Source organism: Pagrus major, chromosome 6 (assembly GCF_040436345.1).
Source record: "Pagrus major chromosome 6, Pma_NU_1.0".
Taxonomy (NCBI): domain Eukaryota; kingdom Metazoa; phylum Chordata; class Actinopteri; order Spariformes; family Sparidae; genus Pagrus; species Pagrus major.
The window spans coordinates 16,497,196-16,523,582 of NC_133220.1; the positions used below are offsets into that span (position 1 = coordinate 16,497,196).

General features: G+C 42.2%; 4 protein-coding genes across 10 annotated transcripts; 2 read left to right on the forward strand and 2 right to left on the reverse strand.

Moving 5' to 3' along the window:
* Nucleotides 1-906: 906 nt before the first annotated feature.
* Nucleotides 907-12,163, forward strand: brpf3a (bromodomain and PHD finger containing, 3a). Of its 6 annotated transcripts, none has more exons than XM_073468513.1 (13): nucleotides 907-1,185; nucleotides 3,124-4,650; nucleotides 4,896-5,052; nucleotides 6,038-6,169; nucleotides 6,908-7,036; nucleotides 7,130-7,427; nucleotides 7,534-7,872; nucleotides 7,960-8,529; nucleotides 8,613-8,670; nucleotides 9,667-9,749; nucleotides 9,933-10,030; nucleotides 10,178-10,332; nucleotides 10,429-12,163. In XM_073468513.1, exons 2-13 carry the CDS (start codon nucleotides 3,143-3,145, stop codon nucleotides 10,610-10,612), a joined length of 3,711 nt encoding a protein of 1,236 aa, XP_073324614.1. In that variant the 5' UTR covers nucleotides 907-1,185; nucleotides 3,124-3,142; the 3' UTR covers nucleotides 10,613-12,163. The 6 variants fall into 6 exon arrangements, with proteins under 6 accessions (XP_073324614.1, XP_073324618.1, XP_073324613.1 ...); XM_073468517.1 differs by having other exon boundaries at nucleotides 7,978-8,529; XM_073468512.1 differs by having other exon boundaries at nucleotides 6,041-6,169; nucleotides 7,130-7,442.
* Nucleotides 12,164-13,905: 1,742 nt separating this feature from the next.
* On the reverse strand, nucleotides 13,906-19,359 carry mon1bb (MON1 secretory trafficking family member Bb). Its single transcript, XM_073469224.1, has 6 exons — nucleotides 19,249-19,359; nucleotides 18,545-18,639; nucleotides 17,860-18,453; nucleotides 16,685-17,477; nucleotides 16,004-16,151; nucleotides 13,906-15,232 (listed from the first exon to the last, which is right to left on the reverse strand). Exons 2-6 carry the CDS (start codon nucleotides 18,621-18,623, stop codon nucleotides 15,005-15,007), a joined length of 1,842 nt encoding a protein of 613 aa, XP_073325325.1. The 5' UTR covers nucleotides 18,624-18,639; nucleotides 19,249-19,359; the 3' UTR covers nucleotides 13,906-15,004.
* Nucleotides 19,360-19,708: 349 nt separating this feature from the next.
* On the forward strand, nucleotides 19,709-20,870 carry tcta (T cell leukemia translocation altered). The gene is made up of 3 exons (XM_073469294.1): nucleotides 19,709-20,059; nucleotides 20,154-20,205; nucleotides 20,420-20,870. The coding sequence occupies exons 1-3, from the start codon at nucleotides 19,849-19,851 to the stop codon at nucleotides 20,460-20,462; spliced, it is 306 nt and encodes a 101-aa protein (XP_073325395.1). The 5' UTR covers nucleotides 19,709-19,848; the 3' UTR covers nucleotides 20,463-20,870.
* A 1,254-nt stretch (nucleotides 20,871-22,124) lies between these two features.
* glyctk (glycerate kinase) lies at nucleotides 22,125-26,201 on the reverse strand. 2 transcript variants are annotated; one of them, XM_073469290.1, is made up of 5 exons: nucleotides 26,083-26,201; nucleotides 23,997-24,383; nucleotides 23,761-23,912; nucleotides 23,503-23,678; nucleotides 22,125-23,409 (listed from the first exon to the last, which is right to left on the reverse strand). In XM_073469290.1, exons 2-5 carry the CDS (start codon nucleotides 24,350-24,352, stop codon nucleotides 22,525-22,527), a joined length of 1,569 nt encoding a protein of 522 aa, XP_073325391.1. In that variant the 5' UTR covers nucleotides 24,353-24,383; nucleotides 26,083-26,201; the 3' UTR covers nucleotides 22,125-22,524. The 2 variants fall into 2 exon arrangements, with proteins under 2 accessions (XP_073325391.1, XP_073325390.1); XM_073469289.1 differs by lacking the exon at nucleotides 26,083-26,201 and adding an exon at nucleotides 24,717-24,885.
* Nucleotides 26,202-26,387: the final 186 nt, after the last annotated feature.

The following is a 26,387-nucleotide window of genomic DNA, read 5'->3' on the forward strand; positions in this document are numbered from 1 at the left end:
CTTTTTCCAGAGCTTTAAGCAAAATTTGACTTCTTCATCAGCATAGAGATAGATGTGTTGACATGCAAGAAATAGTACTGCCAGGACTTGTCATGTGTGTTGGATTAGAAGTTCATTTTTGGAAGAGTATTCTTTCATTGAAAGATCCAGGAGGGGCTGGTACAGTAAGAGGTAGTAGTTGTAGCTGAGGTTACCATGAACTTTCATGCCTAATTTTTACGCCAACATGGATGAAAAGTCCTATGAGTGCAGTGGATGAAATGATAACAACTGAGTTTGGATGTACTGATAGATCTCCATCGGAAAACTGAGCAAACTACATCTGCTGTTAAGTACTTTGTGATATAGTTGAAAGCTATTAAAAAGTAGTAAGGGGACTTTGAGTTTGGATTTTCTTGTTAGACTATTTCCATATAAAAGGATAAACAAAAAACAAAAACAGTTAATAAACCAAATTTCACTTATGGAATGGGCTATTGCATTTCTAAAATCCTGTGAATTACAATTGGAAATCGCATTTTGTGCATTTGATTATTATTTTCTTTTTCTTATGTGGTTGTTACATTTTGATGTGAGATTATTAGACGTATTAAACAAGTGAAATTGACATGTTTCACTACAAGTAGCAGGTGCATGACAGATACAATATGGTGGGGTCTGAGGGAGATGAAGACGAAGCCATAAGGCGCGCAATATATGTCTCGTTGCTTTTCTCACCGCTTGTTTCTGTTATGAGCTCCAGATTGAATGCGATGAATTCGGTTTACCGCCTTGACCAATCAGAAATCGGTGCGCGTTGCGAGCGAGGTGAAGCGGCGACCTACAATTGGCTGAGGTGGTTTTTTCCAAAGGGGCGTATTTTTCAAGCCATCTTGACTGAATATTTAGCCCCATCCAAGGAACATTAATTTGATATCTTCGGGATTTTGCTGCCCCTAAGTTGTGAACCAGCATCGCCTGAAAGGTTAAAAGCACAACTATGAAACCGGGTCGAGTCTGTGTGTGTGACCGGAGTCACGGCGGAGAACTGAAGTGCTGAAGATGACGCTGTCGCTCATGAAATTACCGGCTAGCTAAGCTAACGGCTAGCATGTCCGCCTTGGGTTGTAGCCTGTCACTAGCTGACATTTAGCTAGGTGCAGTTATTCCGTTTGGCACTCGCACTGCAGAGGACGATTTCACAAGGTAAACCTCTCTGATATGTTCAGCATTTTCACTGTTGCTTAAAAAAAAAACAAAACTGCCGTGTTGTCACACGACTTCTGTGTGTCCTGTCCGACCGAGTAACGATATCACATCAGCAACAGACAATCTTTTTGCAGGGGTCTGGAGTACAAAGCCATGCCCGAAACGTTGCACATTAGCAGTGTCGTGATCTAATGTATACATGCAGTTAATTTATGCATTAAGGCACGGTGCATTCAGTGCGTCTGCTTTCTGGTTGCTGTTGGCATGTGTAATTGGACTGCTAATCAACTTGCAGTCCAAATGTTGTCTCCACTGTTGTGCACTTAAAATGGCTGACAGATGTTAGATACTCGGGTTGGTATTTATCGCTCCTCAACCGAACTACGCACAGCAACAAGGAAAAAATAGAGGATACTGACATTTGATTGGTCAAGAGAAGTCTTCGAACGTTACAGACTTCTGAATGGACCAATGGGGAGACAGCTGGGGTGAATGCATTAAGTTACTGTAGTTGTGTTTGTGCAGCAGGAGTACTTGAGGTAACATGCTGTGTTTTTATTACCACAGCACCAGAGTTGACCCCTTTTTCACTAACTGTGTTTGTGTCCAGGATTAAAAGGAAAAACAAACACATTTTACACATAATTTGAAATAAGAGGACGCTTTTTATTGGGAGCTGAAAGGAATATGATTAATCAGGGTAACATGACATTCATTATAGGCACATTGAAAACAAGAATTAAAAACAAGTTATATAGCAGATTTTTGTAACGACATTATATATAAATGTATTATAAAATGTAACATTTTATAAATAATCGTTTAAACATTTGAACCATTATGGACTTTTCTCTCATGCCCAAGTATTTTCCTGTCATCTTGGTGTGATAAGAAGGAGCATTGTCTGAGTTAATGTACACACACAAGCTCACATTAGGAGCTACAGTCCTTAAGTGGGTCATCTGGGACGAGGGATGCAAATTTGAAGCAATTTCTTTAATTATTAGTGGACTGTCTTAACAATCAATTAACTTTTCCACTGATCATCTATATAGATGCAGAGTAGGCTATGTTAGTTAGTTAACAGAACAGATAAAGTAAACACCAAGTTAATTGAATAAGAAACTAAATAACACAAAAAAATTACTTCATTTTAATTGCTCCCATCTGTCGCTGTTACAACTACTAAATGGCTAAAATGTAATAATATCAGTTTGTATAGAATGTCTTTTTGTATTTTTTAAATTACAATTGCTTGTATTTTAATTAAATACATTTTCTCAATTTTTGTTTTCTGCTTTTTGTTGATTTGACTAGTCAGTTAGTGGGTAAATGGTGATATCCTTTAAACTGTCATGACATTACACAGATAAAATAGCAAAATAATACTACCAACACTGACGGTTAATTTAAACTCACCCATGATGTGATAACAACCTGATGTCAAAATGGTATAATCGGATTTAGATCTTAGATTTTGTTGACTGGAGACCCTCGTTGTGTGGTATTTAGGGCAGCAACTAATTTTCCGTTTCACAAGTAATCTATTAATCGATTAGATTATAAGTTGTCAATAAAAAACAAAATTGGACAAATGCTCATCAGAATTTCCCAGAGCACAAAGTGACGTTGGCAAACTGCTTGTTTTGTCCAGCCAACTGTCCAAAACCCAAAGAATCTTCATCTACTATCATAAATGACAAAGACGAGCAGCAAATCCTTACATTGAAGAAGCTGGAACCAGCAAATTTTGGACATTTTTGCTTGAAAAATGATTTAAACATTTCATCGATTATCAAAATAGTTGGCAACTAAATTTCTTCTGATTGACTAACTGATTAAATTACTAATAGTTGCGGCTCTAATGCTTTTGAGTACAAACATATAAAGAAAGCTGAACCATTGCATTAAATATTTTTCTTCACTTTGTTGTAGGGAACTGGTGTGCACTCCCATGCGGAAAGTGAGGAGGTGGGAATGTGACACAGTTGTTAACAGACTCAACATGGGTAGGGGTCGAGGCAGAGGGAGAGGGAGGGGCAGGGGATCGTCCGGCCAGCTGCGGCCCCCCTCGCCCTACAGACTGCAGCTCTCTCCATCCAGAGAGACACTGACATACGCTCAGGCGCAGAAAATAGTGGAAGTGGACCTAGATGGAAGGCTCCATCGGATTAATATCATGGATTCTCTGCCGGTTATCACGGAGGACGAGATGATGGCCCAGGACATTGCTGAATGCAACAGCAACAAGGAGAACAGTGAACAAACGCAGAGCAAAACCAGATCGTGGAGGAAACCCTCAAACAGTAAAAACAGGAGGAGTGGTAAAAATACAGCTCACCAGAACCAACGGTCTGGCTCACAGCAGCACACAGGACCTACTAACTCCTTCCAGCACCCGTCCCACCAGACCCCTCTGCCTGAGCCCACCTTCCGTGTGCTGAGTTCAGTTTGCCCCTCAGAGGCGCCTCCTCTCCCAACAGCCTACTACTGTTACATAGAAAAGTCATTGGAGGAACAGGACAGCGTGGCAGAGTACGACATGGACGAGGAGGACCTGGCCTGGCTGGAGATGGTGAACCAAAAGAGGGTGTCAGACGGCCACGCCTCTGTACCTCCGGACACTTTTGAACTGCTGATCGACCGCCTGGAGAGGGAATCCATCCTGGAGTCCCGCAGCCAGGCGCTGTCCCAGAGCGCCGTCGACGAGGACGCTTTCTGCTGCGTCTGCCTGGATGACGAGTGTCTCAACAGTAATGTCATCCTGTTCTGTGACATCTGCAATCTGGCCGTCCACCAGGAGTGTTACGGCGTGCCCTATGTACCTGAGGGTCAGTGGCTGTGCCGCTGCTGCCTGCAGTCCCCCTCCCGTCCTGTAGACTGTGTGCTGTGTCCCAACAGAGGAGGTGCCTTCAAACAGACAAGTGATGGGCGTTGGGCGCATGTTGTCTGTGCCATATGGATCCCTGAGGTGTGCTTTGCCAACACGGTGTTTTTGGAGCCGGTCGAGGGGGTCAAGAACATCCCTCCTGCTCGCTGGAAGCTCACCTGCTACCTGTGTAAGCAGAAAGGCAGGGGAGCATCCATTCAGTGCCACAAAGCCAACTGTTACAGGGCCTTTCACGTCACCTGCGCCCAGAAGGCTGGCCTGTTTATGAAGATAGATCCAGTCCGGGAGACTGGTGTCAACGGCACCACCTTCTCTGTGAAAAAGACTGCTTTCTGTGAGCATCACTCTCCAGTGGGGTCTCGGCGGGACGGGTCCGGAGACGAGTCGGTTGAAGGGAGACTGGTAGGAGGCAGGGGTAACCGAGGTCAGAGGTCCTACACTCAGAGCCCCCCATCACCACCAAACAAGAAGGCTACCAAGGGCCAGAAGAAGAAGAACTCGAAGGGGTCTGGTGGGTCGACACGTCGCTCAACTGTGCCTGTGCTGCTCGTGCCTCAGATCCCCTCTCACAGGTGTGACATTTGCATACTGTCGTAATTTACATACACAGCAGACTTTATTAATTCACTGTAGTGTCTGGCTGATTATTAATACTCTTCCATGGATCCACAGGAAACACTTCCATCTCTAAGCGAATTATGATCTGATCCATAACATTGAGAGTACTTTCACATGCATTGATACTTTAAATTAGTTAACCATAAGGTCATGAATGAGTGCACACAGGTTTTAATGTATAACTGTTACATCTCTACAGGCTGAACAAGATCTGCACAGGAGTTGAAGTCCAGAGGAAGAATCAGTTCATGCAGAGGCTTCATAACTACTGGTTACTGAAACGACAGTCACGAAATGGGATGCCTTTAATACGTCGACTTCATTCCCATCTACAGGCCCACAAGACTGCAGAACAGGTGTGGAGAGGGATGCAACTAATGATTATTTTCATATTAATCTGTCAATTATATTCATGATTTAGTGAAGGTTTATCTATGAAATGTAAAAAAAATGTCAGCACTTGAAGTTCAACACATGACTGCAAGCTAAGCACTCGTGGATTTACCATCCTTCCAATATGACTGTGCTCATATTTTAGACTTGTTTAAAGCTGGTATTCATATTGATTTTGACTTAAGTTAATATATCTGTGTGGTGGAGCTTCATAAATTATTAAAACAAGCACATGAACAGTCATTTGAGAATTGGGCCATAGAATCTGTTCAGAACAGAGTCAGCCGAGTCAGTGAAACAAACCACTTCACACCGTGATTGTGTTCTCACACACTGACATCAAAACATAAGCCCAGACATCACACGTTGCATGGCTGCTTCACACAACCCTTCACAGCTCCGCCATCTTTGCTGTAGACCTCTTACCACTGCAGAGGGCGACAGCCTCATTTCTAATGGCAGGGGAGGCCTTAGACTGATTTAAGGTTTTTTAACCATAACATGCAGGTTAAAACTGTAAAGTACATATTTATGATAGCATTTTAACAGTAATGTCTATATGCTAGTGTTTTATACCAACTTGACTTTGGTTGCATCAACAGTTTATTTCATTTTGGTAAAAAAAAGCTTTGTTTTTCTCAGTTTGAGTCACCATTCTGATCCATCCAACCACCCAAAAATTGACATTTTTGGCTTTGGCTTTTTGGACTTGATCATCATGATTTTCTCTCCTGCTGAAATGAAGAATTGACTACTAAGGGACTAATAAATAGATTTTCCAATAAGAGTCATGTGTCCAGTCACACACTTGGGTCTCAAAGCCAACATCTCTTCACTGCTACTATATCTTCAAAATAAAACCGAAAGCTGCAGAACAGACCGATTATGATGGATTTTAAAGCTGAACCAGAAGTCTGATCTTTTTTGTGCTTGTTCCTTTGTGTGCAGAAGGAGCCTGATGAGAAGCTGTGTGCTGCAAGAGAGGAGCTACGATACTGGCAAAAGTTGAGGCAAGACCTGGAGAGAGCGCGACTATTGGTCGAACTCATCCGCAAGAGAGAGAGGCTAAAGAGAGAACAGGTGAGTTAAGCCTCGTCTCTACCAAGCATTTCCGTTCGGTTCAGTTCAGTTTGTTACGCATTGGAAGGATATTTATATTTCCATTGTGAAAGTTGTGGATGGCACCAAAAGAACTATCCCTTCTGTTGAGGTACCCAGTACACTGATCTGATACTACAAGATGGAGTTAAAACACTGTAAGACCACCGATTGGTCAGTGGGAACAACCAGAGTCGGCTCGTCCTCTACGTTCTGATGTAGGATTTCCCAAACTTCTGTTTTTATCAGCAGTCTTTTGTCTTGCTGCCTGCAGCCTCTTCTCAAGCAAAGCTAGTTTCCTTGTTGTAATAAACAACCATACGTGTGTGCTGTGTTTAGACATTATGTGGTCTGGCAAGAGTGAGCAAGAAGCAGAAAAGAGCCGTGAATGCGAGCGGAGCAGAGGAAAACAGGGTTAGCAGTTGGTATATGTTCTCAATCAGGCATTAATGTACAGTATAAGTCACAGTGTGTCATTTAATTATGTAGCAGCTTTCCAAGAGTTAAGACCCTATTGTTTCCCAACTGTTGGAAATGTGGGAAAATACTTTGGTTGAAATGTAGCTTTACAGAGGAAGCTATAATTATTTAGTGCACTCTCATAGGCTACTACTAGCATTGTCCTTAATCTCTCATCTATATGTTATTTATTTGAACCTTTTTAGAGTGACCTTGCGTTTCTTCTACCCTCCCTTGTGTGTTTACGTCATCACTCTGCAGATGAAAATTCAGCAGGCTGCTCTAGAGCTGAAGTTGACCCCTGCGTTGGTGCTCCTGCGATCCACCTTGGACCAACTGCAAGAGAAGGACACAGCAAAAATCTTCTCTCAGCCGGTCAATCTGTCAGAGGTTGGTGCAGTTAGAAAACAGTCTGCGTAATTACATATTTGCTTTGGCGTTACTTTGACTCAGCTAACAATTTTATTTCCATGATTCACTGAGGTCCCAGATTACCTGGAGTTTATTTCCCAACCCATGGACTTCTCCACCATGCGTAAAAAGCTGGAGGGCCACGCCTACTGCTCCATCGCCGACCTAGAGAAGGACTTTGACCTCGTGATCTCTAACTGCCTCAAGTACAACTCCAAGGACACCATGTTTCACAAGGCAGCCTTACAACTGCGGGAGGTGGGTGGAGCCGTTCTGCGTCACGCCCACAGGCAGTCTCAGGGCATCGGTCTGGACCCCAGCACTGGGATGCATCTCCCAGATACTCTGAACAAACATGGCTTCAACCACTGTACGTGGGACGACGGTGAGTTTAGAGTGGGAACTGGCTATTTCTTGGTGAACGTAACCTTCATGTCTTGTGTTAATCTGCCTTTTTCCACTTCCACTCTCTACAGTTGACTCTCTCTTGGACCCAGACAACAGACTGCACTTAAACACAGACGAACAGCTGAAGGCCTTACTGGACAAACTGGACATGGTGACATCCATGCGTACCAGTGGCGGTCGAACCAAACGCATCAGGCTGCTGCGCCGAGAGATCAACACTCTCAGACAGAAGATGAGTCAGCAGCAGCAAAACTCTCAGTCTGTGAACGATAATGACAAGGATAACGAAGGGAAAGAGGAGGAAGAAGAGGACGAGGAGGAGGAGGAAGAAGTGGAGGAGAAGGGAAAGAAAAAAAAGAAAAATGTTAATAATGGACCTTTGACAGCAGTTTCCAACTCTGGGACAGGTAAAAAAGTATTGCTAGTCTTGATTATGTAATTACTTTTTGTGAATGCCATAATCTTTTCAGGTGTATTTATGACTCAAGACATAGATTTTCTCTTTGATCCAGATGACTCTCCACCTGTACTAGAGCTTACCTGCCCAGTGTCATCGCCACTACCAGGAGATGCTCCTCTCGAACCCCCAGTCCTCGGTATCGTAACTGGAGGGCGAAGGTCACCTGGACGCTCCTACAAGCGTCAGAGGTCATCTCGCAGTGGAAGCAAAAGCCAAGGCGAAGATGAGGCAGAAGTCGGTGAAACGCCATCATCACAGCCAGAGGCCGTTCACGAGGTCACTCCTCTGGGAACACCCCCAACTCTGCCTTTAGTTGGAGTTGGTCGTCGTACGTCCGTCCTGTTTAAGAAAGCAAAAAATGGGGCGCGAATGGCGAAAACCAAGTCCCCGCCTCAACAAAACGGGAAAACATCTGAGGAAAAATCAAATGGGTTGGACAGCACCCCTGCTAGCCCAAATTCACCCAGTGTTACCAACATCACCACCTTACCTCCGACCCCCAACGCTTCCCCTACACCTCCGTCTCCGTCCTCACACCACCTGAGGTCCAGAGGCCACAGCTCAGAGAGTGAAGTAGACAAACTCCCTCCGCCAACGAGAGAAGGTGAGGACAGTCACAGGGAGAGACAGATTGTTGAAATTGTAGAAAGTCGATATTATTCACTAATTTGTTTGTGTTTTCGTCAGGCTTGACAAACGGAAAGCACACCTCTGCAGACCATGATGATGACGACCAAAAACTAAAGTGAGTGTGGAGTTTCAGATTACAAACAGATTTGTTCTTCAGTGGCATGAATGTATTATAGACATGGATACGGTACTGCCACTTGCAGTATTTTCAGCAAAAAATTCCCTTGCAGCCCAAGAAGCATTTTCCTCATAGAACACCATTATAAAAGAGACGTCTGTAAAACTGTTGATAGCACACATCACACTGCAAACAAGGTCAATTATGACTCTTGATATTATTGATTTTTAATTCATGGATATATATTTGTAAAACATTGCTCCATCCCAGAAAAGCATTTTAAAATCTGCAATATGATCATGATGTGACGTCTGTGGGCTGATTGGAAACTCACGAGCAGAGCTAGCTGGAGAAACACTACTGCTGCACGGGGCCCGCATACCCAGGAAGTAAACCCAGGAGCTAGCTTTCTGGTGCATGCGCCAGACAGGCAAATTTCGCTGGCACCATCTGTGCATTCGGTATCTAGTTCCTCTTACAAATCTGTGGTCAGTGGTATGTATTAGAAATTTAAGGGAATTTGTAGCATTAAACCAGTTTTCTCGGGCATTGAATTTTCTATTAGGTGCACATTAAATATAGTAGTGGTGCAGACATGTCATGCAAACATGCACAGATAGTCTACCTTTTTTCACAGAGGGCAAAAACACATTACTTTAACTAAAGAATTAATGGTAATCTCAACGAATTTGGAGGTTTTTGATACATTGTAAATAAAACGGACTTAATGAAAATAAAAGTTGCCTCTAAGTAAATTGTCAATATAAGATGTATTAGAATGAGCAAGTCTGTTAGATAAAAATAATATTTATACACCAAAATGATCACATGTGGGTTTTTTTTAATGGAGGTAAAACTGCTGAAAATAGGTAATTGGGTCTTTTATCCAGTGTCCAGCTCATCTCTGAAATTTTTAGGTATTTAACTGTAGCTGTAAAATGTACTTCACTTCAAAATCACCAACCTCTTGCTTTTCTCCCATCTCATTTACAGCTGCAGTGTCTCTCCTCCAAAACGAAGTCGTGGTAAACCTGCACTGGCTAAAGTTCCCAGCAGTGAGAACGGAGACATCTCTGGTGTGTATCATAGGAAGACAATCAAAACGCAGTGAAATGCCTCAGTTTTTGTGTGCTTATTGGATGTGTAGTGTAAGATTCTGCACACAAAAACCTTGAGCCATTCCATTAAAGTCTCAATTTGGGCTCAAGAGCTCTCCTGAACACAAACTAATTGGATAAATTGGAATATCCTGTTCACAGGAAAGTCTACACTTCTGTCTTTAGATAGTGAGACCGAGCTCGCACCTCTGGACCTAGTTTGGGCCAAAAGCAGAGGATATCCATCATACCCAGCAATGGTGAGGATATATTTGATTTATGGTGTACACACTGTAGGGTTTTTTGGCTCAAAGTCTCAGAGCTGACATAAAGAAAAAGGCCTCATTTCTTGCCATGAAGGGGATGATAATTCAGTCAAGTTTAACTGACATCATTTATTGTTACAGATCGTTGACCCAGACATGCCCCAGGAAGGGCTTCTTCACAACGGCATCCCCATCCCAGTGCCTCCTGTGGAGGTGCTCAAACTGGGCGAGTGGAGGGAAACGGAAGAAGGCGAAAAGCTCTTCTTAGTGCTCTTCTTTGACACCAAAAGAACTTGGTAAGATTCAGACAGGCAGGCTAAACCTCATGCTGAATTTTAAAACAATCTGGAGTCGTCTGGGTCACTTTGAAAATTATCCCTCTTGGTTTTCAGGCAGTGGCTCCCTCGTAACAAACTGCTGCAGATGGGGATGGATGACACTGTGGACAAATTGCGCTTAATGGAAGGCAAGAAACCGAGTGTTCGCAAGTCTGTGCACACTGCGTACGACCGGGCCATGGTGCATTTAAACCACGTGAGAGGAAATCTAAACTTCACTCCCTCCAATTTTATATAAATTTTAGATTTTATCAGCTGCCTGGTTGTATGTATAGAAGCTTCATCAGTGCTCCTAAAACAAACTGTTGGTGGAATTTGAAGGTTTTCTGCCCCGATTTTAAAAATGGAGAGAAAAAGTGTTTGAAGACATTTTCCTAGATGAATTTATTCATTCATTCATGTAATTTTTAAAGATTTTACACAACCACTGTTGCTATGTGTTCATATAAAGTTTTCTTTGTTTATTTTAGGCCAAAGTGAGTCAAGACTTAAGTGAGAAAAGTGTATATATTTAATCGTCAAAGGGATTGTCTTGATTCAAACCATATTTAGATTGTATTTGCCATTGAAATGTCACTGTGTTTGATGAAGTGTGAAAGTCCCACTTAATGTTCGCGTCATATCTGGACTCTACGGAAGTTTGGCTCTGACAGCTTTTGATTAAAATTATAATTTTTGCCTTCAAAAAAATCCTTTTCTAATTCTAAGTGGTGCTGGTAATATTATATAAATGTTCTTTTTAAAAATCACCAAAAACAGACCCCCATACTCTTCCTTCAAATCCTCCCTCTACTGAATCCATACTATCTAGCCTTTTAGTTGCTATTGAGATTGAGTGGAGCATTATTCAAAATGGAATACATCAATTTAAAGCCCGAAGTGGAGCATAACTGGTTCCACGTCTGACTACGAGGATATGTTTCAACAATTCTGAAAACTGTTAAGTAGATACAACAAGAACAATCTGAAGTGAATAGAAACACTGATCCGTTTGTCAATTGGCTGCCAATGCAAACATTCTTTAAACGGTCAGTCCAGCTATGATGTGTTGTAGGTGAAACTTTGGAGGTCTTTAATTATTTTTCCATATTGTGAAATTGTATTATGATACTAGAATGTGGGAGTACCCGGTGCAGCTACTTGGTTAGTAAGATGTGAAGCCACTATAGAGATGAAGCTGGTTATTTCGTGGTCATGGCAAAGTCTACTGCGATCACACACTGAAGAAATCTGGCTGAAATGACTTGAAAAGCACAATCGGTCTGTCTGAAAAAGAAAACTTGTTGGATTGTTGACTCCTGGAGCTACATATGTGGCAAAAATGTGTGTGTGTACAGTATATACATATATGAATACAACCTCAGTGTAGTAAAGGTGCATGTGTATAGTTTTATAAATATGTAAATGTATGTTTATATTGGCTTACATGAAGTAATTTAAGGAATGCAAAAATCAAATTTAGAGATTTTAATTTATAATTTGTGGCAGTCGAGAGTGTTATTTAAAAAGTAAAATATTGAAAAGATTTATGTATGATGCTAAGTAGCTCTTTGTAATAGTGATGGTATTCACCAATATGTCAAGAACATATTCTCTACAGGTGAGGTGGCACAAGACCGGAGCTCTGTCCAGCAGCAAGCACACTGGTCTACAAGGAGAGCTTTTACGTTTTGTTTCTCTTGGGTGGTACGGGAGATTTTTGATCTTGTGATTTGAATTGTTCTGCAAGATCTATAATCTGCCTGAGACAATATTTTCTCACACAAGAATAAATGCTGTTTGAAACAAATGCATGTGTTTGTCATCTGTTAACCACTTTTTACCTGCTAGACTTTCGTTACCTTCGCCAGGGAGGTTATGTTTTCACCCTTGGTTGGTTTATCAACAGTATTACATAAAAACTACAGCACAGATTTCCACGAAACTTGGATGGAGGATGGGTCTCGGCACAGAATAGACCTTGTTTACTTTTGGTGCGCATCCAGATAAAGGGACGGGTCCAGGAATTTTTTCTCACTTTAACATTGCAAGATTTTGTTAATTTCTCAGGGAATAATCCATGGATGGATGGATGAAATCAGGTGTATTTAGATGGCTGGTAGCTATGAATGAGTGCAAATTGATGCAGATTCCCCCCTTGTGCAGTAAAGTTGCATATAGCTGTACGGGGACACTGCTGGGCAGAAGCAAGGTCCCATTTCTAACTGGAATGCCATTCAGTAGAGTGCACACCAGTCCCCATTTAGTCGAGCCTAATCTAATATCAAACTGGACAGCCCCTTATCACTAAATCTTGGACCACCCATAAACGCTGCCACATCAAATTGTACTCACTTACAGATACCAGCCACCTCAATACATCTGATTTTTTCCTTCAAGATCCATTTTTTCAGGGAAAAACCCTGAAAAAATTAACAACCTCCTTGACGAAGGCAATAAATCAATTATGTTGTATTAGATCAGTGCATAGACGTTAGTACTCAATACCGATTACAGCAGTTTAGACAATCTTGGAGAAGTTTATATCGGAGCATTACAAAATATCGGAGCAACACGACTGACTCCAGTGCTCCAAATGTTGCCTTTTGAAAGACGCAAACAGTGTATACTGCAGATGGCAGTTTATCCTATAATCCAGGATGTGGTTGTCGGTTGTTTGAGTGTTTAACTTGTGACGTCAGGAAATATCATATGACCATATCAAATGTTTGGGTTTTGGTTATCAGCCACTGTTAACTTGTACTATATCACACTAACTGGACCTATACAAAAAAATAAAAAATAACTTATATAGCTGTTTATAACAGAAAGCCAGACATAAACTTAGCTGCAAGTTCCTGTTTGATCCTGACTATGTTGTGAGTTCCAGGAAAAATAGGAAGGAGGTTATATCAGTGTGTTTACCATTAACCTAACACAATATTTGCCAGGTTCCCACACAGTATTTGTCACACATCACAGCTTGTACTCAGTTTACCACTGGTACGAACACTTTGTTGAATGCCCACACACAGCATTAGTTTGGATTTCTGTGAGGCTAAATTGTTTAATTGCTCTGCACTTCAGGCCACATCAAGGCCCTGAAGTCGCACACAACAAATGACACAGATCAAAGACATCATGACTCTCAATGTAATGCTGGTAATGCCTGATTTTATCAGTCCTTTAATCCCTATTGATGTTCTCAGATTTTTTCCCAGAAAGAACTGTGTTTTATGCTTCTAATAAAAGTATAATTCCTTTAAAGAACAGCTCCACCAAAACCCAAGTAAATTTATTCCTTATTGGAAACGTTAGTCTTCATATTTGTTCAACTGAATTGCTCGCCTGGAGACAAATTTCCCTTACTCGCTTTTTCATCTTTCAACTAAAATACTCAAGTATCCAATTGGAAGTCTACCAACTGTCTCAGTGCTATAATAAAGACCAAAAGGCAGTTCTTTCTGAGAAAATTATAGAAAACAGACCCTTAAAATCAAGCGTTAAATGTTAACTTGCCATTTCCTGATGGATAAAAAACGACATCTCTACTTCATAGGGACAAGTGTAGATTTGTGCAACCTGGGATTTATTTCATAATACTATTGACATACTTTTAAGACTTGAATTGACAGGAAATTCCTCAAAGGACACAAGGATGAGGCTACTTTTTTTTTTTTTATAGACCATCTTTACAAAACTATTGTCCAAAAAGATAAGTCACCTGAAGTCACTACATTAAGTGTCGACTAGAAGTATCTGCAGAAAAACACTGCGTGAGCTCAGTGGCATCTTCTTAGCTTAACAGATGACGTCCAAACTAACAACTCCTAGCAATGAAAACACAGAACAATGACAATGATGATCATGTAAAGTGATCAGGTGTAACAGGCTAAGGTTTTTTGACTTGTTTTCTGCACAAAATGTAACATAAATGAGACCTGATCATTTTAAGTTGAGTAGAAACATCGGTCTGATATGAAACTTGTTTTAAAGTTCTGTCACGGGGATGTGCAACCAAATTCATAAAGGGCAGTTTGTTCGTTCATGGCCCTGCATGAACCATGGCGACCCATCCCTGTTCTGACACTTCCAGGTGTTATTCCAGTTCATCTTGTGGCATAAACCGAAACACTTTTGTTTCTTGCATATCCTGTTTTGTAACAATGGGATGCTTTTGTGTCATGAAAAGAACTCTTTACGTGAGAGTAAACTATACTCCTCATCGTAACTTACACAAGAGAGAAGCCATGAATAGTTCTAGCATATCTGTGCGATACATTCACTGTCCGTGAGGAACATGTCTCTCTTGTTGCAGTAATAAAAACAATATAAAAACATTTAAATATCATTGCAGTTATTTTTCTACCACAGTTCAATTTAAAACGTACTAATGCTGTTTTTTGCCCTGACTCCTTCAGATCGAAAGCAGTGATGCACTGACATGCTTTCTTGTTAAGGTAAAGAAATAATACTAGTTTGAAAGAGAGGTCATTCCTTCTTAAATAGTGTAAAACGTAGTGTTTGATTCCAGTAGTCAAAGTCTGTCAAGTCCAACAAGTGTCAAAAAGAGGGTTCAAAAATATCTTGGAACCAGTGTACAAACTATTGTTGAATGAGGCAGAGCGACTAAAGCAGCATTAACAGAGTCCTATAGAAGAGATAAGAAGCCGTTATCTGTGGAGTCTTGCTGGTCAGATTTGCCGCCTCGAGAGCTCTTGCTGGGGTTTGGGGTGGTTGAATACTTCGGGGGGTATCTGATGAAGAGACGGTCCTCCTCCTTTTTAATCCACCTTAGAAGCTTAGTGATAGCAGTGATAGCGCAGGCCTTTGTCACCAGAGGACTGAAGCAGGTGTACAACTCAAATTTACTCGTGACCTACAGAGGAAAAGGGACATTTTAGGAGGGGACATCAGAGTTGATCATAAAAGACACTGAAACAATCAGTCACAGTCTGCAAGAGTATTCTAGGTAATACACCTCTGTGCTCTCTTTCTCAGGGACAGATGAAAAGATCGATTGAACTCTCATATCCGTTTATCAAATACGAAGTTACAGCCAGAAACCAGCCGATTTCACTTAGTGGGAACGGGAAGAAACAGCTGGCCTGGCCCTCTCAAAAATAAAGTAACCTCACTTGGCAATCAGTAGAGTGCATTCCTCCGCCCAGGCCCAATAGTCCCCTTTAAATCAATCAAGCCTAATACAATATCAGTGAAACATATTTAAATCCACTAGATACAGCTTTTTATTTTGATCTGCATCAAATTGCACTCACTCATAGATATCAGCTACCTAAATGAAAATGGGCGACAAACATAACCTACTTTTTGGCGATACAAATACATTTTTGTACAGGTTAATCCTTTGGACAAAGCCGGCTGGCTGTTCCTGCTTGTTTCCAGTCTTTGTGCAAAGCTAAGATAACTGGCTCCTGCTTCATAATGAACGGACAGATATGAAAGTGATATCAATCTTCACACCCAACTCTCCCCAAGAAAGCAAATACAAATAGTGAACTATTTTTTCAAGAAAAATCCTTAAAATACATTCAGACACTCTCACGTCAAAGACGAACACATGCAAAGACAGTACTTAGAGGTTGTACATAGCAACAGTGAGACTGTATCTGTAAACACGGCTACATACCCAGGCTAGCAGAGTTTCCCTCTCAGCGACGTGGTAGATGAGCTTGAGGGGTCGTGAGGTGCTGTGGATGCGACTGTGCATATAACGATAAAGGTCCAGCAGTCTCATTTTCTCCTCCTCACTGCTGTAAGGTGCCTCCATCTCTGGGCTACAGGCAGCAACAGATCGTCGAGTAAAGGTTACAGACGGACCACAAAAACAACAATAGAGTGATACACAAGTACTTGAGGGCTATGCTGCTTCCAACATTATTTGATGGGAGAGTTTTGTCTCTTCGAAACCGTGTTCTGAACTGTGCCATGAAGGTAAAATTACTATTCTAAGCATACTGCTAGGATTATTTGTATAATTTTGCTTTCTTTTTCAAGGTTTCCATTGGCTGCTGGTTTATGTAATAGGACACCTAATGCTTTCAGTTCAGCCCATTAAGAGATAAGTGCAGTAAATGGGCAGGATTAGTGGAAGGCTATTATAATTTCTTACAACTATGTATTTCTTTGTGCCCTCTGTCTAACTCTATTTAAGAGGCGCGCTGTATTCTCAAGTGCCCAATATAAACACAGTACACTTTAATTTGTAAACAACGACCACACTGATTAACATCCATTTTTAAACATTAAGGCAGAAGTTTAGGCTCTCGTGTACTTGCATAGATAATGACAGATACACAAACACACACACCTGGTGAATTGAGTGAGCTGGCGGTAGTTGTCTGGCACATCAAAGGGCTTGTACATGAAGTGTCTGAGGTCTGAGACGCCCACCTGGCTCACGCTGTACGACTGCACTTTGGCAATGAGGCTCAGGGAGTTCTGAGCCACCATGGCCTCTTCTATCTTCCTCTTGCACTCAGCGACGGCGTAGAAAGCCTCCTTGTCTGTCGAGAGCAGCAGCAGACACACAGTGCATTCTGGAGGGTCCAGGTAAGATATGTATGCATAAAAGTAACAGTCAGGATTAAAGAGGGGGAGGCAGATGGGAGTCCAGATCTCCCCAGCCTGAAAGGCAGAGGAGGCTCCGATGAGGTTGAGCAGGAGGTGGACGTCGGCGGGCTCCAGCCTGGTGTCCTCGATGACTGTCTTTTCTTGGATGATGGTGAGCAGCTGGTTATTGGCAATGAGGATGGAGAAAACCAGATTGGGGGTGATCGCTTTCTGCAGGATCTGGCTGAGAGAGTCCCTGAGAGAGGAGGCTAAAGGTAAGCAGTGCACTGCTGCAAGCAGGAAGCTGGGGTCAGAGTCCACCAGGTTGAGAAGACCATCCAGGATCTTCTCTGAGCCTGCCAGGAGTCTCCTCAGGTCGTAGTTTTTCTTGTGTTCAAAGATGCGGGATATGCTGGCCTGGGTGAGCATGCTGATGATCTGATAGTACACGTAGAGGAGCTCTCCTTGCAGCTGCCGCTCAGACTGACGACTGCTGGAAACGCACACCAGCACGAGGGGCCCTTTCTGCAAGAACACCACGGTATGCTCCTCTGATGGAAGGAAGATAAGACATCAAGCGTTAAGGATAATACTGGACTTGCGGCTGAGCGACATGCAAAACAAAAATCATAACACGACTGAGTGGGAATGGTAATTTTTGCATTTTCACTGAACAATAAATAAAAATGATGATGATGATGATGATGATGATGATGATGATGATGATGCGATGTGCTATGGTGCAGCCCTTTTTTTCCAACTGGAAATAATTAACTTGCCCTTTATAGCGAGCCACATTCACCTTGGTCCCATTTACTGCCACTCCTACCCACAATCCTCTGATATTTTGACACTCTTATTTACATATATAAAATGACTCATACAAAAGCTCTGTGGAAAAAGAAAAAAAAAAAATCACAGCAATGTTCTCACCTGAATAAACTGAGCGGATGATATTATCTCCACTTTGAACAAAGGACACCAGTGCCATCATGACTCCCATTGTAGATGAGAGAGCCTCTTCACTGCCGTACCGAGAATAGATGGGTTTGCCTGCTTCACTTAGCACAAAAACATGCTTCCTGTGCTGCCGCCAGCTGTCCGCCGTCACGTCCTCATCGCGGTGAGACATGAATGCAGGAGATTCCTGGGTGCCTGCCTCTAACAAGGGAGATGACCTTCCCTTCACGCCTATACCTTGCTCCTCCAGCTTGGCCTTGGCCAGCATTGTAACGACAAACTCCCCAGAGTCTCCCTGCTCATTGTCAGCAGCAGCATCTTCAGACGACTGGGACTGGCTGGACACATTGCTGTGACACTGCCCAGAGTTTTCTGTCTCCTCAGCCTCTAGCTTTGTTACCTGGTTAGAATCAAGATCAGCATCCCGACTCTGCTCTTCTGCAGTATCCACTGACGGAAGTGAATCTGCAGGCTCCTCTTTGTCAACAGTGGCACTGTCGTTTCTCTCCACCGGATCAGGAAACATGTGATTCCCCAAGAGGGAGAGAGAAGTCGCCAAGGTGTCAGCTGGAAGATGAAAAGAGAATTTAATTATGAAATGAATGATAGAAAATGAAAACATTTTAGAAACGCTTTGATGAAAGATTAGATCATTTACCAGGTGGATTGCTCTCAGAGGGTGGATCACAAATCTTCACTCCCTCTGCCTCTCCTTCTTGATGATTGTCTCTCTCCATGATACCATCCCAGTCACTGGAGACACAAAAAAGCATACTATAACCAAACAATTCTGCTTTAAAACAGCTTTACAGCTGGTAGCTTGAACCTTGAGACAACGTGCATCTCAGTCTGTAATGAATAAGAGCACTCATGCTGGACCAGTGGTCAGGTCACATGATAACAGAAGATAACTGGTCACAGAGGAGAATTACAACTCCAAGATACCAAACAGATTCTGGGATTTAAGACTGATTACAACTTCCAGCAGCCTGGCTAATGTGTCACTACAGATGAACGTCAGTCGGTTGGGACGGAGAGACGAAAGTATTTGACCGCCAGTGCTAGGGCGCTAACGTTTGATCAGTAACAGCTCAAGTTACTTATAAAGCTAATGTTATCTTATGTGCTAACTTGCTCACCGTCAAGAGAGCTTACTTTTCCATTCTGACAAATGCCCGACTGTGAATTCCGATGCAGCTCAGTAAAATGTTGCCTGTAGTTTACATGGCTAACACTGCCTGCTAGCAACACACTGACACACACACACACAGATCAATTTCATGGCCTCGGCTTAAAAGCGAGCATGCAACCAATCGTGGTGAAACTAAAATTAGACAGATTAAGACAGAGAACAACACTTACGTTTGTGTACGGTCGAAACGTTGGGTTGAATGTCTAATTCGCTACATTAACTTTCATGAGCTGCCCGGTTGCAAACAAGCTGTCAGGAATGAGAAGCAGAAAACAAATTTTCCTCTTAGCACGGCAGACATCCGGAATCTCTGATGACAAGTTCGGTTGACCAATCAGAGTGCTCGGTGGCTACGGATAGTCCCGCCTCCTCGGGGTACGTTCCAGACGTTAGCGGCTGTTAGCTGCCGTGCTTTCAGCTGCGAAACGTATTAAACAGCGGGTTATATTTTAGACACATAAATACGTTAAAATAGCATTAATTGAACGAATAGCGTAGCTAAAGCGGAAATGTAACACAACAGTATTTATTTATTATTATTATATTATTTATTTATGGCCGCTTATCGTTGCGAGCTCGCGCGGCTGCGCTACGTAACCTACGTCACCTCCGATTCTTCATTCCTGCACAGCGATACAAACATCGTAACGGCAGAGATGGCGACCAGGATGTCATATGTTACCTAGCCAAAGCGACGTTTTTTGGATTATGAATCCATCGGATGAAGACTTCGACCGATTGATTTAATAGAAGAGGAATTGCCGGACGTAATGGAGGAACCGTGGGATTTTGAGTTTTTGTCCCGCATCGCTGACAGCTGCCTGTCGTTCCTCTCGGAATTTGTTGACGACTGGCTCGCCAACGATATGAGGGTATCCATATTCAAAATCTTACTCAGCTGGTTGATTTTTAGTCTCATCGCAATTCACTTTGCTTGGAAAGTCTACGGGAATACAGTGAACGACATGTATTATCGACAGGGTGAGTTTTCTTCGACCTTATTATCTGTATCACATGCTAATGTAGTGCTAGCCACGTTGCCTTCATTTCTCTCTCTCTCTCTGTTGATGTTCAGGGACTGGACAGAACGGAGGCACACCTGATACAGCACCTCACCTGAGTGGATGGTAGGTGTCCGAGCATCCATATCTCTTCAAACAGGTAGATTACCTTCCTCACACTGTCTGCTGCTCTAAAGCTTCGGTTCGGATGGGTCAAAGCTAGATTTAGGATATGGTGCCTACATTCTAATCATCAACAGATCAGATAAATCAATGTTATAGATGTTTTGTTATTTTAGTAGTAATGAAATCCTATTTTTATTTTTTTATTTTTTTGCAGGGAAAGTAGAGTAGGAGATAGCCTGAAGACTCATCGAGATTGACAGGACATTGGTCTTGGACTCTGGACTTTATCCAAATGAGAGCTGGACATTTCACCTCTCCCAGAGACATTGAACGCACCCCTCAAGTTTGACTGATACTAAAGCATCTTCAGAGCATTTCAAGATGCGTGCACCTTCTGCAGACTGCCCGGAGAACCATCCGTTATCTATTTCATGCATAACAACAGTGACAAACTGATATTCACTAAATCAGCTACATAGTGTTGTACACTATGTAGCTGATTTAGTGAATTTAGTGTGGGTATTGTTTTGGCCTTTCAACGATGGTCACTGAACAAGCTCTACCCTGCGTGAATACCTAAGTAAACATGTAAAGTCGCTGGTTTAATGGTCAACTTATATGTCTTTTTTTTTTTGAAAGAGGCCTCAGTAAAAATGTGAAAATAATTCATGGCTTTGTGTGTTAAGGGTGCTCAAAGAACATTGTTTTAGGGGGGGGAGGGGGGATAGTTGGACTTGGTTTGAATGATGCATGCAAGAAAAAACAAGTGTTTTCACAGATAGGAAACACAGGATCATGTGGATGGATTTTTTTAAATGGTCATCCTGAATTACAGAGTGCCTGTCTACAGTATTTAACCCCTTTGACTTTTTCATGTTTTTATTAATTCTTTTCAACATCAACTCAGATGTGGAAAAAGGTCTTTGCAAATTGATCAATATTAGGTACAAGTATAAGAATGGATGACTCCCTGTTTATGACACACCTAACATGCATAATTTAAATGAAAATGACCTGTGTGTTACCAAGGTGTGAAATGATTTCAAATCCGAAAGGACCGACAGCTGGTTGATCAATTTCTTTGCAAAAACATCGCAAACATTCTTAAGAGATCTGTAACAAAGTAAAGAAATGGATATTAACAAGGGTGGTGGATCTCATCCTGTGACTGTCACTAATGCTGTTGAGAAGGGAGACGCTACATAGACACGTTTTGACCCAGATGGTTCACCAGTTGTAGCTTTATCGCTACCAGGGAAAAACCTTGCATGAGATCTAGGCTGTGCTACAAATTACCAGTAACTAACCGTGAAGCATGGTGGCACGTTGTGGGAAAGTTCCTGTACAGAAGGTCCTTGTGGCTTTTGATGGTAGAGGATGAAATGAATGTTGCAAAATGCAGGGAAAACCTGCTACAATTGCAAGAAAACAACAATGTCCTGGAGGGGCCAGGAGGGGCCAATTCAGCATTCACACAAGTCCAAGCCAAAATTTAAAGCTGGACATGAAAATTTATGCTCATCATGTCCCCATGTCACATATAAGTGCTGTTTTACAAAGAAGACCAGGTAAAATAGGCAATTTTCCAATTCGTCCAGCTGAAACCAACCTATCCATATTGGTAGACTCAAGGCTGTTATTTTTGCGAAAGGTGTCACTGAATGATGGTGAACACGACCAATTAATATTGGTATATATTTATTTATAGTACATATAAATTTGTTTTATTTTGATATTAGATTTTCTGTTGATTTGAATCAAAAAGTTTAGTTAATCCACTGTGATTTAATATAAAATTAAACATCAAAAAGTCAAAGGAGGTTTATGACCCATCATACTGTCAGCTATTATAACTGACAAGTTATAATACTGTTATAATGGTAAAGACACGTCTGTAGTACAAGACAATGACTGCAGTGTGTATTTACTGAAATGTTTAATAATGTACATAGTAAATTTATCAGCATATTGTAGGTATCTTGAAGTACCTGAAGATTTTTTTGCAAATGGCTTGAGATTAAATGTTTTTGTTGTGCAAATACTGATCTCATTGATCTTTGATGAGAGCTGGGTTGTAAAAAAGATTTATCAGTGATCTAAAGAAACATAATCATGAAATCCCATATGTGTTAGCTTTTTTGTTCTCTACTGAAATCTTAATACTGATAAAACAACTGGTGCAACCTACATTCAGTGGTCATTAGAATTTAATATGGCAGTACCAGTCCTTCTTTCATGTAGGCTCACACAGTTTCACAGGCAAACATGTAGTAATACAATGCTGAGTCAGATAGACAGATACTTTAGTGTTCTCTGGAATTATCTAATGTTTATGGGAATTGGTGGAATAAGTAGCATGTGCACATCCATCACATTGGTGCAGGTTAGACCAGGTACAAGCAAGCGCTTCCCAGCAGAAAGACGTGAAAAAAAGGTGTAAGAATCATTATTGGTGAGGAAGGTTTCAATGTCCAGCCCCTGTGCTTGTGCCTCTTCACACAACCCTGCGTCAGTGATGGCTCCTGCTGCCTCAGTGGGTCCATCCTGACCATCAGTTCCACCACTCAGGAAGACGGGACCATTAGGTTGGTGCTTCAGGTCTCTCAGCTCCACTCCCACTCGGAGAGCCAGCTCCTGGTTTCGACCGCCACGACCCATGCCTGTCAGCTCCACAGTGGGCTCACCTCCAGCTAACAGACACGTGGCACCCCATCCTTCTGTGCGCCCTTCATCGAAGACCTGCATGGTACGGCAGAGGTCCCAGCTCTCCACACCTACTTCGGGTCCCAGCCTGAGCATCTCAGCGGCGAGCTCTGGAGGAGGTTCCTCTCGAGAACAGGCAAAGCGGGCCAGGAGACCATAAAGTCTGGATACTGACCTTACATCGCCACACACTCCGGGTGCCAGCACAACAGGGCGGAAACCGAGCTCTCGAGCCCGGCGACCTGCGCACTTAAGGGCAAGGCTGTTGGAGCCAATCACAACATTGTGAACATGTCCTGATGTATTAGATTTATCCTTACTCTCCCTGGGACTTGTTCTACCAAGGACGTCATTCACAGAGGGTGGTACAGAGTTTAACAGCTTGTAACGTTCAAGGACCGACAAAACTTCTTCGGGCCACACCTCAGTCGGCACCGTGGGGCCGCTAGCTATCAAGTCCAGAGGATCCCCAATTACATCGGACAATATCAGTGCAATCACCTGTGGAGAAGTGATTTAAATGTGTTATATTTAGAGCATAATGCTGGAATGAGTTATCCGCTTCAATAAAAAGATTAAAGAAAAGCGTGTTACCTGAGCAGGGTGAGCAAAATTTGCAAGCCCTCCACCCTTTAGGAAAGACAGGGCGCGTCGCACAGTGTTCAGCTCTTGAATGGTGGCACCAGCAGCTGCAAGTTTGCGCGTAACATCCAGCTTCTCTTGCAGAGAGATTGGTGGGATGGGCGCAGGTAATAGCGCAGAACCTCCACCTAGACAGTTTCACCACCATTTATTATACATTTATATTTCAAGGTAGGATTTTGTAGAGAAAAAGAGAATAAATATTTTTACCTGAAATCAGTACAAGTAGCAGGTCCTCCTCTGTCAGTTCACTGGCTAACTGCTTGATCTCCTCAGCTGCCTTCTGGGCATCAGCATCAGGCAAGTTGTGTTTTGCTCCCTCCATTACTTTGATGCGACTGTTTTCTTTTAACAACAAATGGCTGTGATGGAAGTGAGACATTTCATTATACAGTTTAATCTTACTTTTTGTGTAATACTTTAAGTTGTTTAAGGCTTTTGCTTACTCTTTCCCATGTTGCTGTAAAGTCTGCTGAATCCCATGTGGTACGCTTATTACTCCTTTCACCAAATGATCCCCTACAATCCTCTCTGCCTCTGCAGCCATACCCAGCACAGCTTTTCCAAAGCCCACCAAGTGCAGGTTGTGCTTGAGTGTGAATTTGTGACCGTCAATAATGACTGAGTCCTTCTTGCGCTCTATACTCTGGCGGACCACGGTGTCGGGGTGCACAGCTTCCACTGCGGCTGCAAACACCCCGCGGGCCCGTGAGTCCATTGACATTTTGCACAACGTAGGTTTTCTCCTGCCCGCGAGGGCCAAAAAGGGCTGAGGCCGGAACAGGGAGAGAACACGTGCCATGGACAGTTCAGTGGGTCTGAGCAGATAATGCCTGAGAGATTAAAAATTCAAGTCATAGTTTAAAAAAGATACGTGCCACAAAAACATGTTATATTAAAAATACCACACATATAGTACATGACAATGTGCAGAGGGGATATTCTACATTTCTACAAAATACATTTTGTCAGTTGAATGCCACTTTTAGCACTCGAGAAAACTGTTGAAGAATCAAGGGTTAACTAACCTCCTGGCTACAGACCATTGTCTACTTTTTGTTTCATATCACCTGAAACCTGACAAGGATAATAGCTGTTATCATCCTAAACCAGTTACACATTCCCCCGTCTAACTGCGCTTTCTGAATACTCATGCGGCTGCCTACCTGCAAAGTTTGGAAATGCGACGTAAAGCCTGTGTACTCCTCTGGACGCCTGTTATGTGCGCTCCAGCTCAGCAGTCAGTCGGTGTTGCAAAAATCTGACCACATACTGACTGAGTTGTGTACCCTGTGTGTAATGATTGACTTGAATGTACCACAGGACACATCAAACCACTGACCAACCAACTGTGTAGTTGGATTTTTTTCTTCCATCAGACTCTGTGACACTAGAAGTTAGTTCAGTGCTGGTATGACATCGAACATGGTGGTGAAATTCATGAGCGTAGTGTGTGACAGGACTTTGGAGCCACTCATGCTGTGGATAGTTCAAAGGGGTACACAACCTAAAGGTAGTTTACACTGCATTCATGTGCACACGGGTCAATAGTCTTGTTTCCTCTGAGCTGTGAGGACACCTGCATTCATGCTCTGTTTGAAATCCAAACAGGTCAATGAGGCATGAAACCCTGAGTGTGCATTGTATTCTGACTTGACGAAATGGCACGGAGGCAAGTGAATTATATTTGATTTAAACTACAAAGAAACTTTGTAAGTATTCATTCATCAGCCAATTGGACTTTGCAGTCCAATTGGCTGATGAATGAATACTTAGAACCAAAGTTTCTTTGTATCACATAAAACCCTGACAGACATTCAGGTCATACAGGGATGGAAAGTTGTCTTTTTTTATATGTTTTTGCCCACATTCAGTGTCATATACACCACTGTGAAGGTACTTTGATTTCTCAGGTATTAGATGAGCCAGAAGATACCTCCATGTGGTTATTTTATCCATTAACCATTCTCCAAATAATTCTACAGACAATGTATTAATCACAAAATACACTAACATGGTGACACAACACTGAATAGACAGTAAAGTGATAGTAGATTTGATCCATATTACCCACCAGCACACAATCGATATATCTTATATCAACATTTGTTTGCATATATGAAGCCAATAAAACTAAGACATTACTTTCAGCGTATGCTTTGTTGCGTTTACGTCACAATATAAATACTGACACACTAGAAATAGTTTGACCATAAAAGTTTTGAACATGTCACGTGTCACCCTAACAGTAATTAATAGTTAATATGGGTTTTATATTAAGAAGACACGTTCATTTTCGTGTCTTACATGTCCGGTTGAGAAATAATGTTCACAGATCAAAATGGTTGCCCAACTTTAATCTGTTGATTCTGTTTTAAACGAGCCGACCCGAACCTGAACCGCTGTGACGTTTCACGTGCCCTAAATTTGTACTGTTACCATGGTCACCGTCGACCTTCTAGCTACACTATCTGAGCCAAAGTTCGCACTGACATTTAATAAAAAAAACCTAATAATAAAGCTCGCTCATACCTCAGACCTTCTTTTCCACGGGGACAAAACTCTCGCTGTTATTTTCTTCTTCGCTCCTCCTGCGTCCATTTTGACGCGTGGTGAAAAGGCTGGAAGCTGACAGAAAACAAAACGGACTCATAAACACGAGCTGCTAAATGTAACAGAAAGTGCTGGGCTGGAGGGGCAGCTGCTAACAGAGAGAGAGAAACTGTCCAGATGTGTGCGGGTCACAGTCATGAGTCAAATATTGTTTTATCCTCGACATGCCTCCATGGGCTCTGTTTTATTCTTGATAATTCGCTTATGTATGGAAATAACGTTAT

Coding starts and splice junctions, on each gene's coding strand:
- glyctk (XM_073469290.1), bottom strand. CDS start 24,352: ATGGCACGTGTTCTCTCCCTGTTCCGGCCTCAGCCCTTTTTGGCCCTC. Junction 23,913..23,996: donor TTACAGCAACATGGGAAAGA/GTAAGCAAAAGC, acceptor CTTCCATCACAG/CCATTTGTTGTTAAAAGAAA. Junction 23,679..23,760: donor GCTACTTGTACTGATTTCAG/GTAAAAATATTT, acceptor GAAACTGTCTAG/GTGGAGGTTCTGCGCTATTA.
- mon1bb (XM_073469224.1), bottom strand. CDS start 18,623: ATGGAGAGAGACAATCATCAAGAAGGAGAGGCAGAGGGAGTGAAGATT. Junction 16,152..16,684: donor CAGCTCACTCAATTCACCAG/GTGTGTGTGTTT, acceptor TGCTGCCTGTAG/CCCAGAGATGGAGGCACCTT. Junction 15,233..16,003: donor GGGAAACTCTGCTAGCCTGG/GTATGTAGCCGT, acceptor TTTCCTCTGTAG/GTCACGAGTAAATTTGAGTT.
- brpf3a (XM_073468511.1), top strand. CDS start 3,143: ATGCGGAAAGTGAGGAGGTGGGAATGTGACACAGTTGTTAACAGACTC. Junction 7,037..7,129: donor AGCCGGTCAATCTGTCAGAG/GTTGGTGCAGTT, acceptor TGATTCACTGAG/GTCCCAGATTACCTGGAGTT. Junction 9,750..9,932: donor TGAGAACGGAGACATCTCTG/GTGTGTATCATA, acceptor TCCTGTTCACAG/GAAAGTCTACACTTCTGTCT.
- tcta (XM_073469294.1), top strand. CDS start 19,849: ATGGAGGAACCGTGGGATTTTGAGTTTTTGTCCCGCATCGCTGACAGC. Junction 20,060..20,153: donor CGACATGTATTATCGACAGG/GTGAGTTTTCTT, acceptor GTTGATGTTCAG/GGACTGGACAGAACGGAGGC. Junction 20,206..20,419: donor GCACCTCACCTGAGTGGATG/GTAGGTGTCCGA, acceptor ATTTTTTTGCAG/GGAAAGTAGAGTAGGAGATA.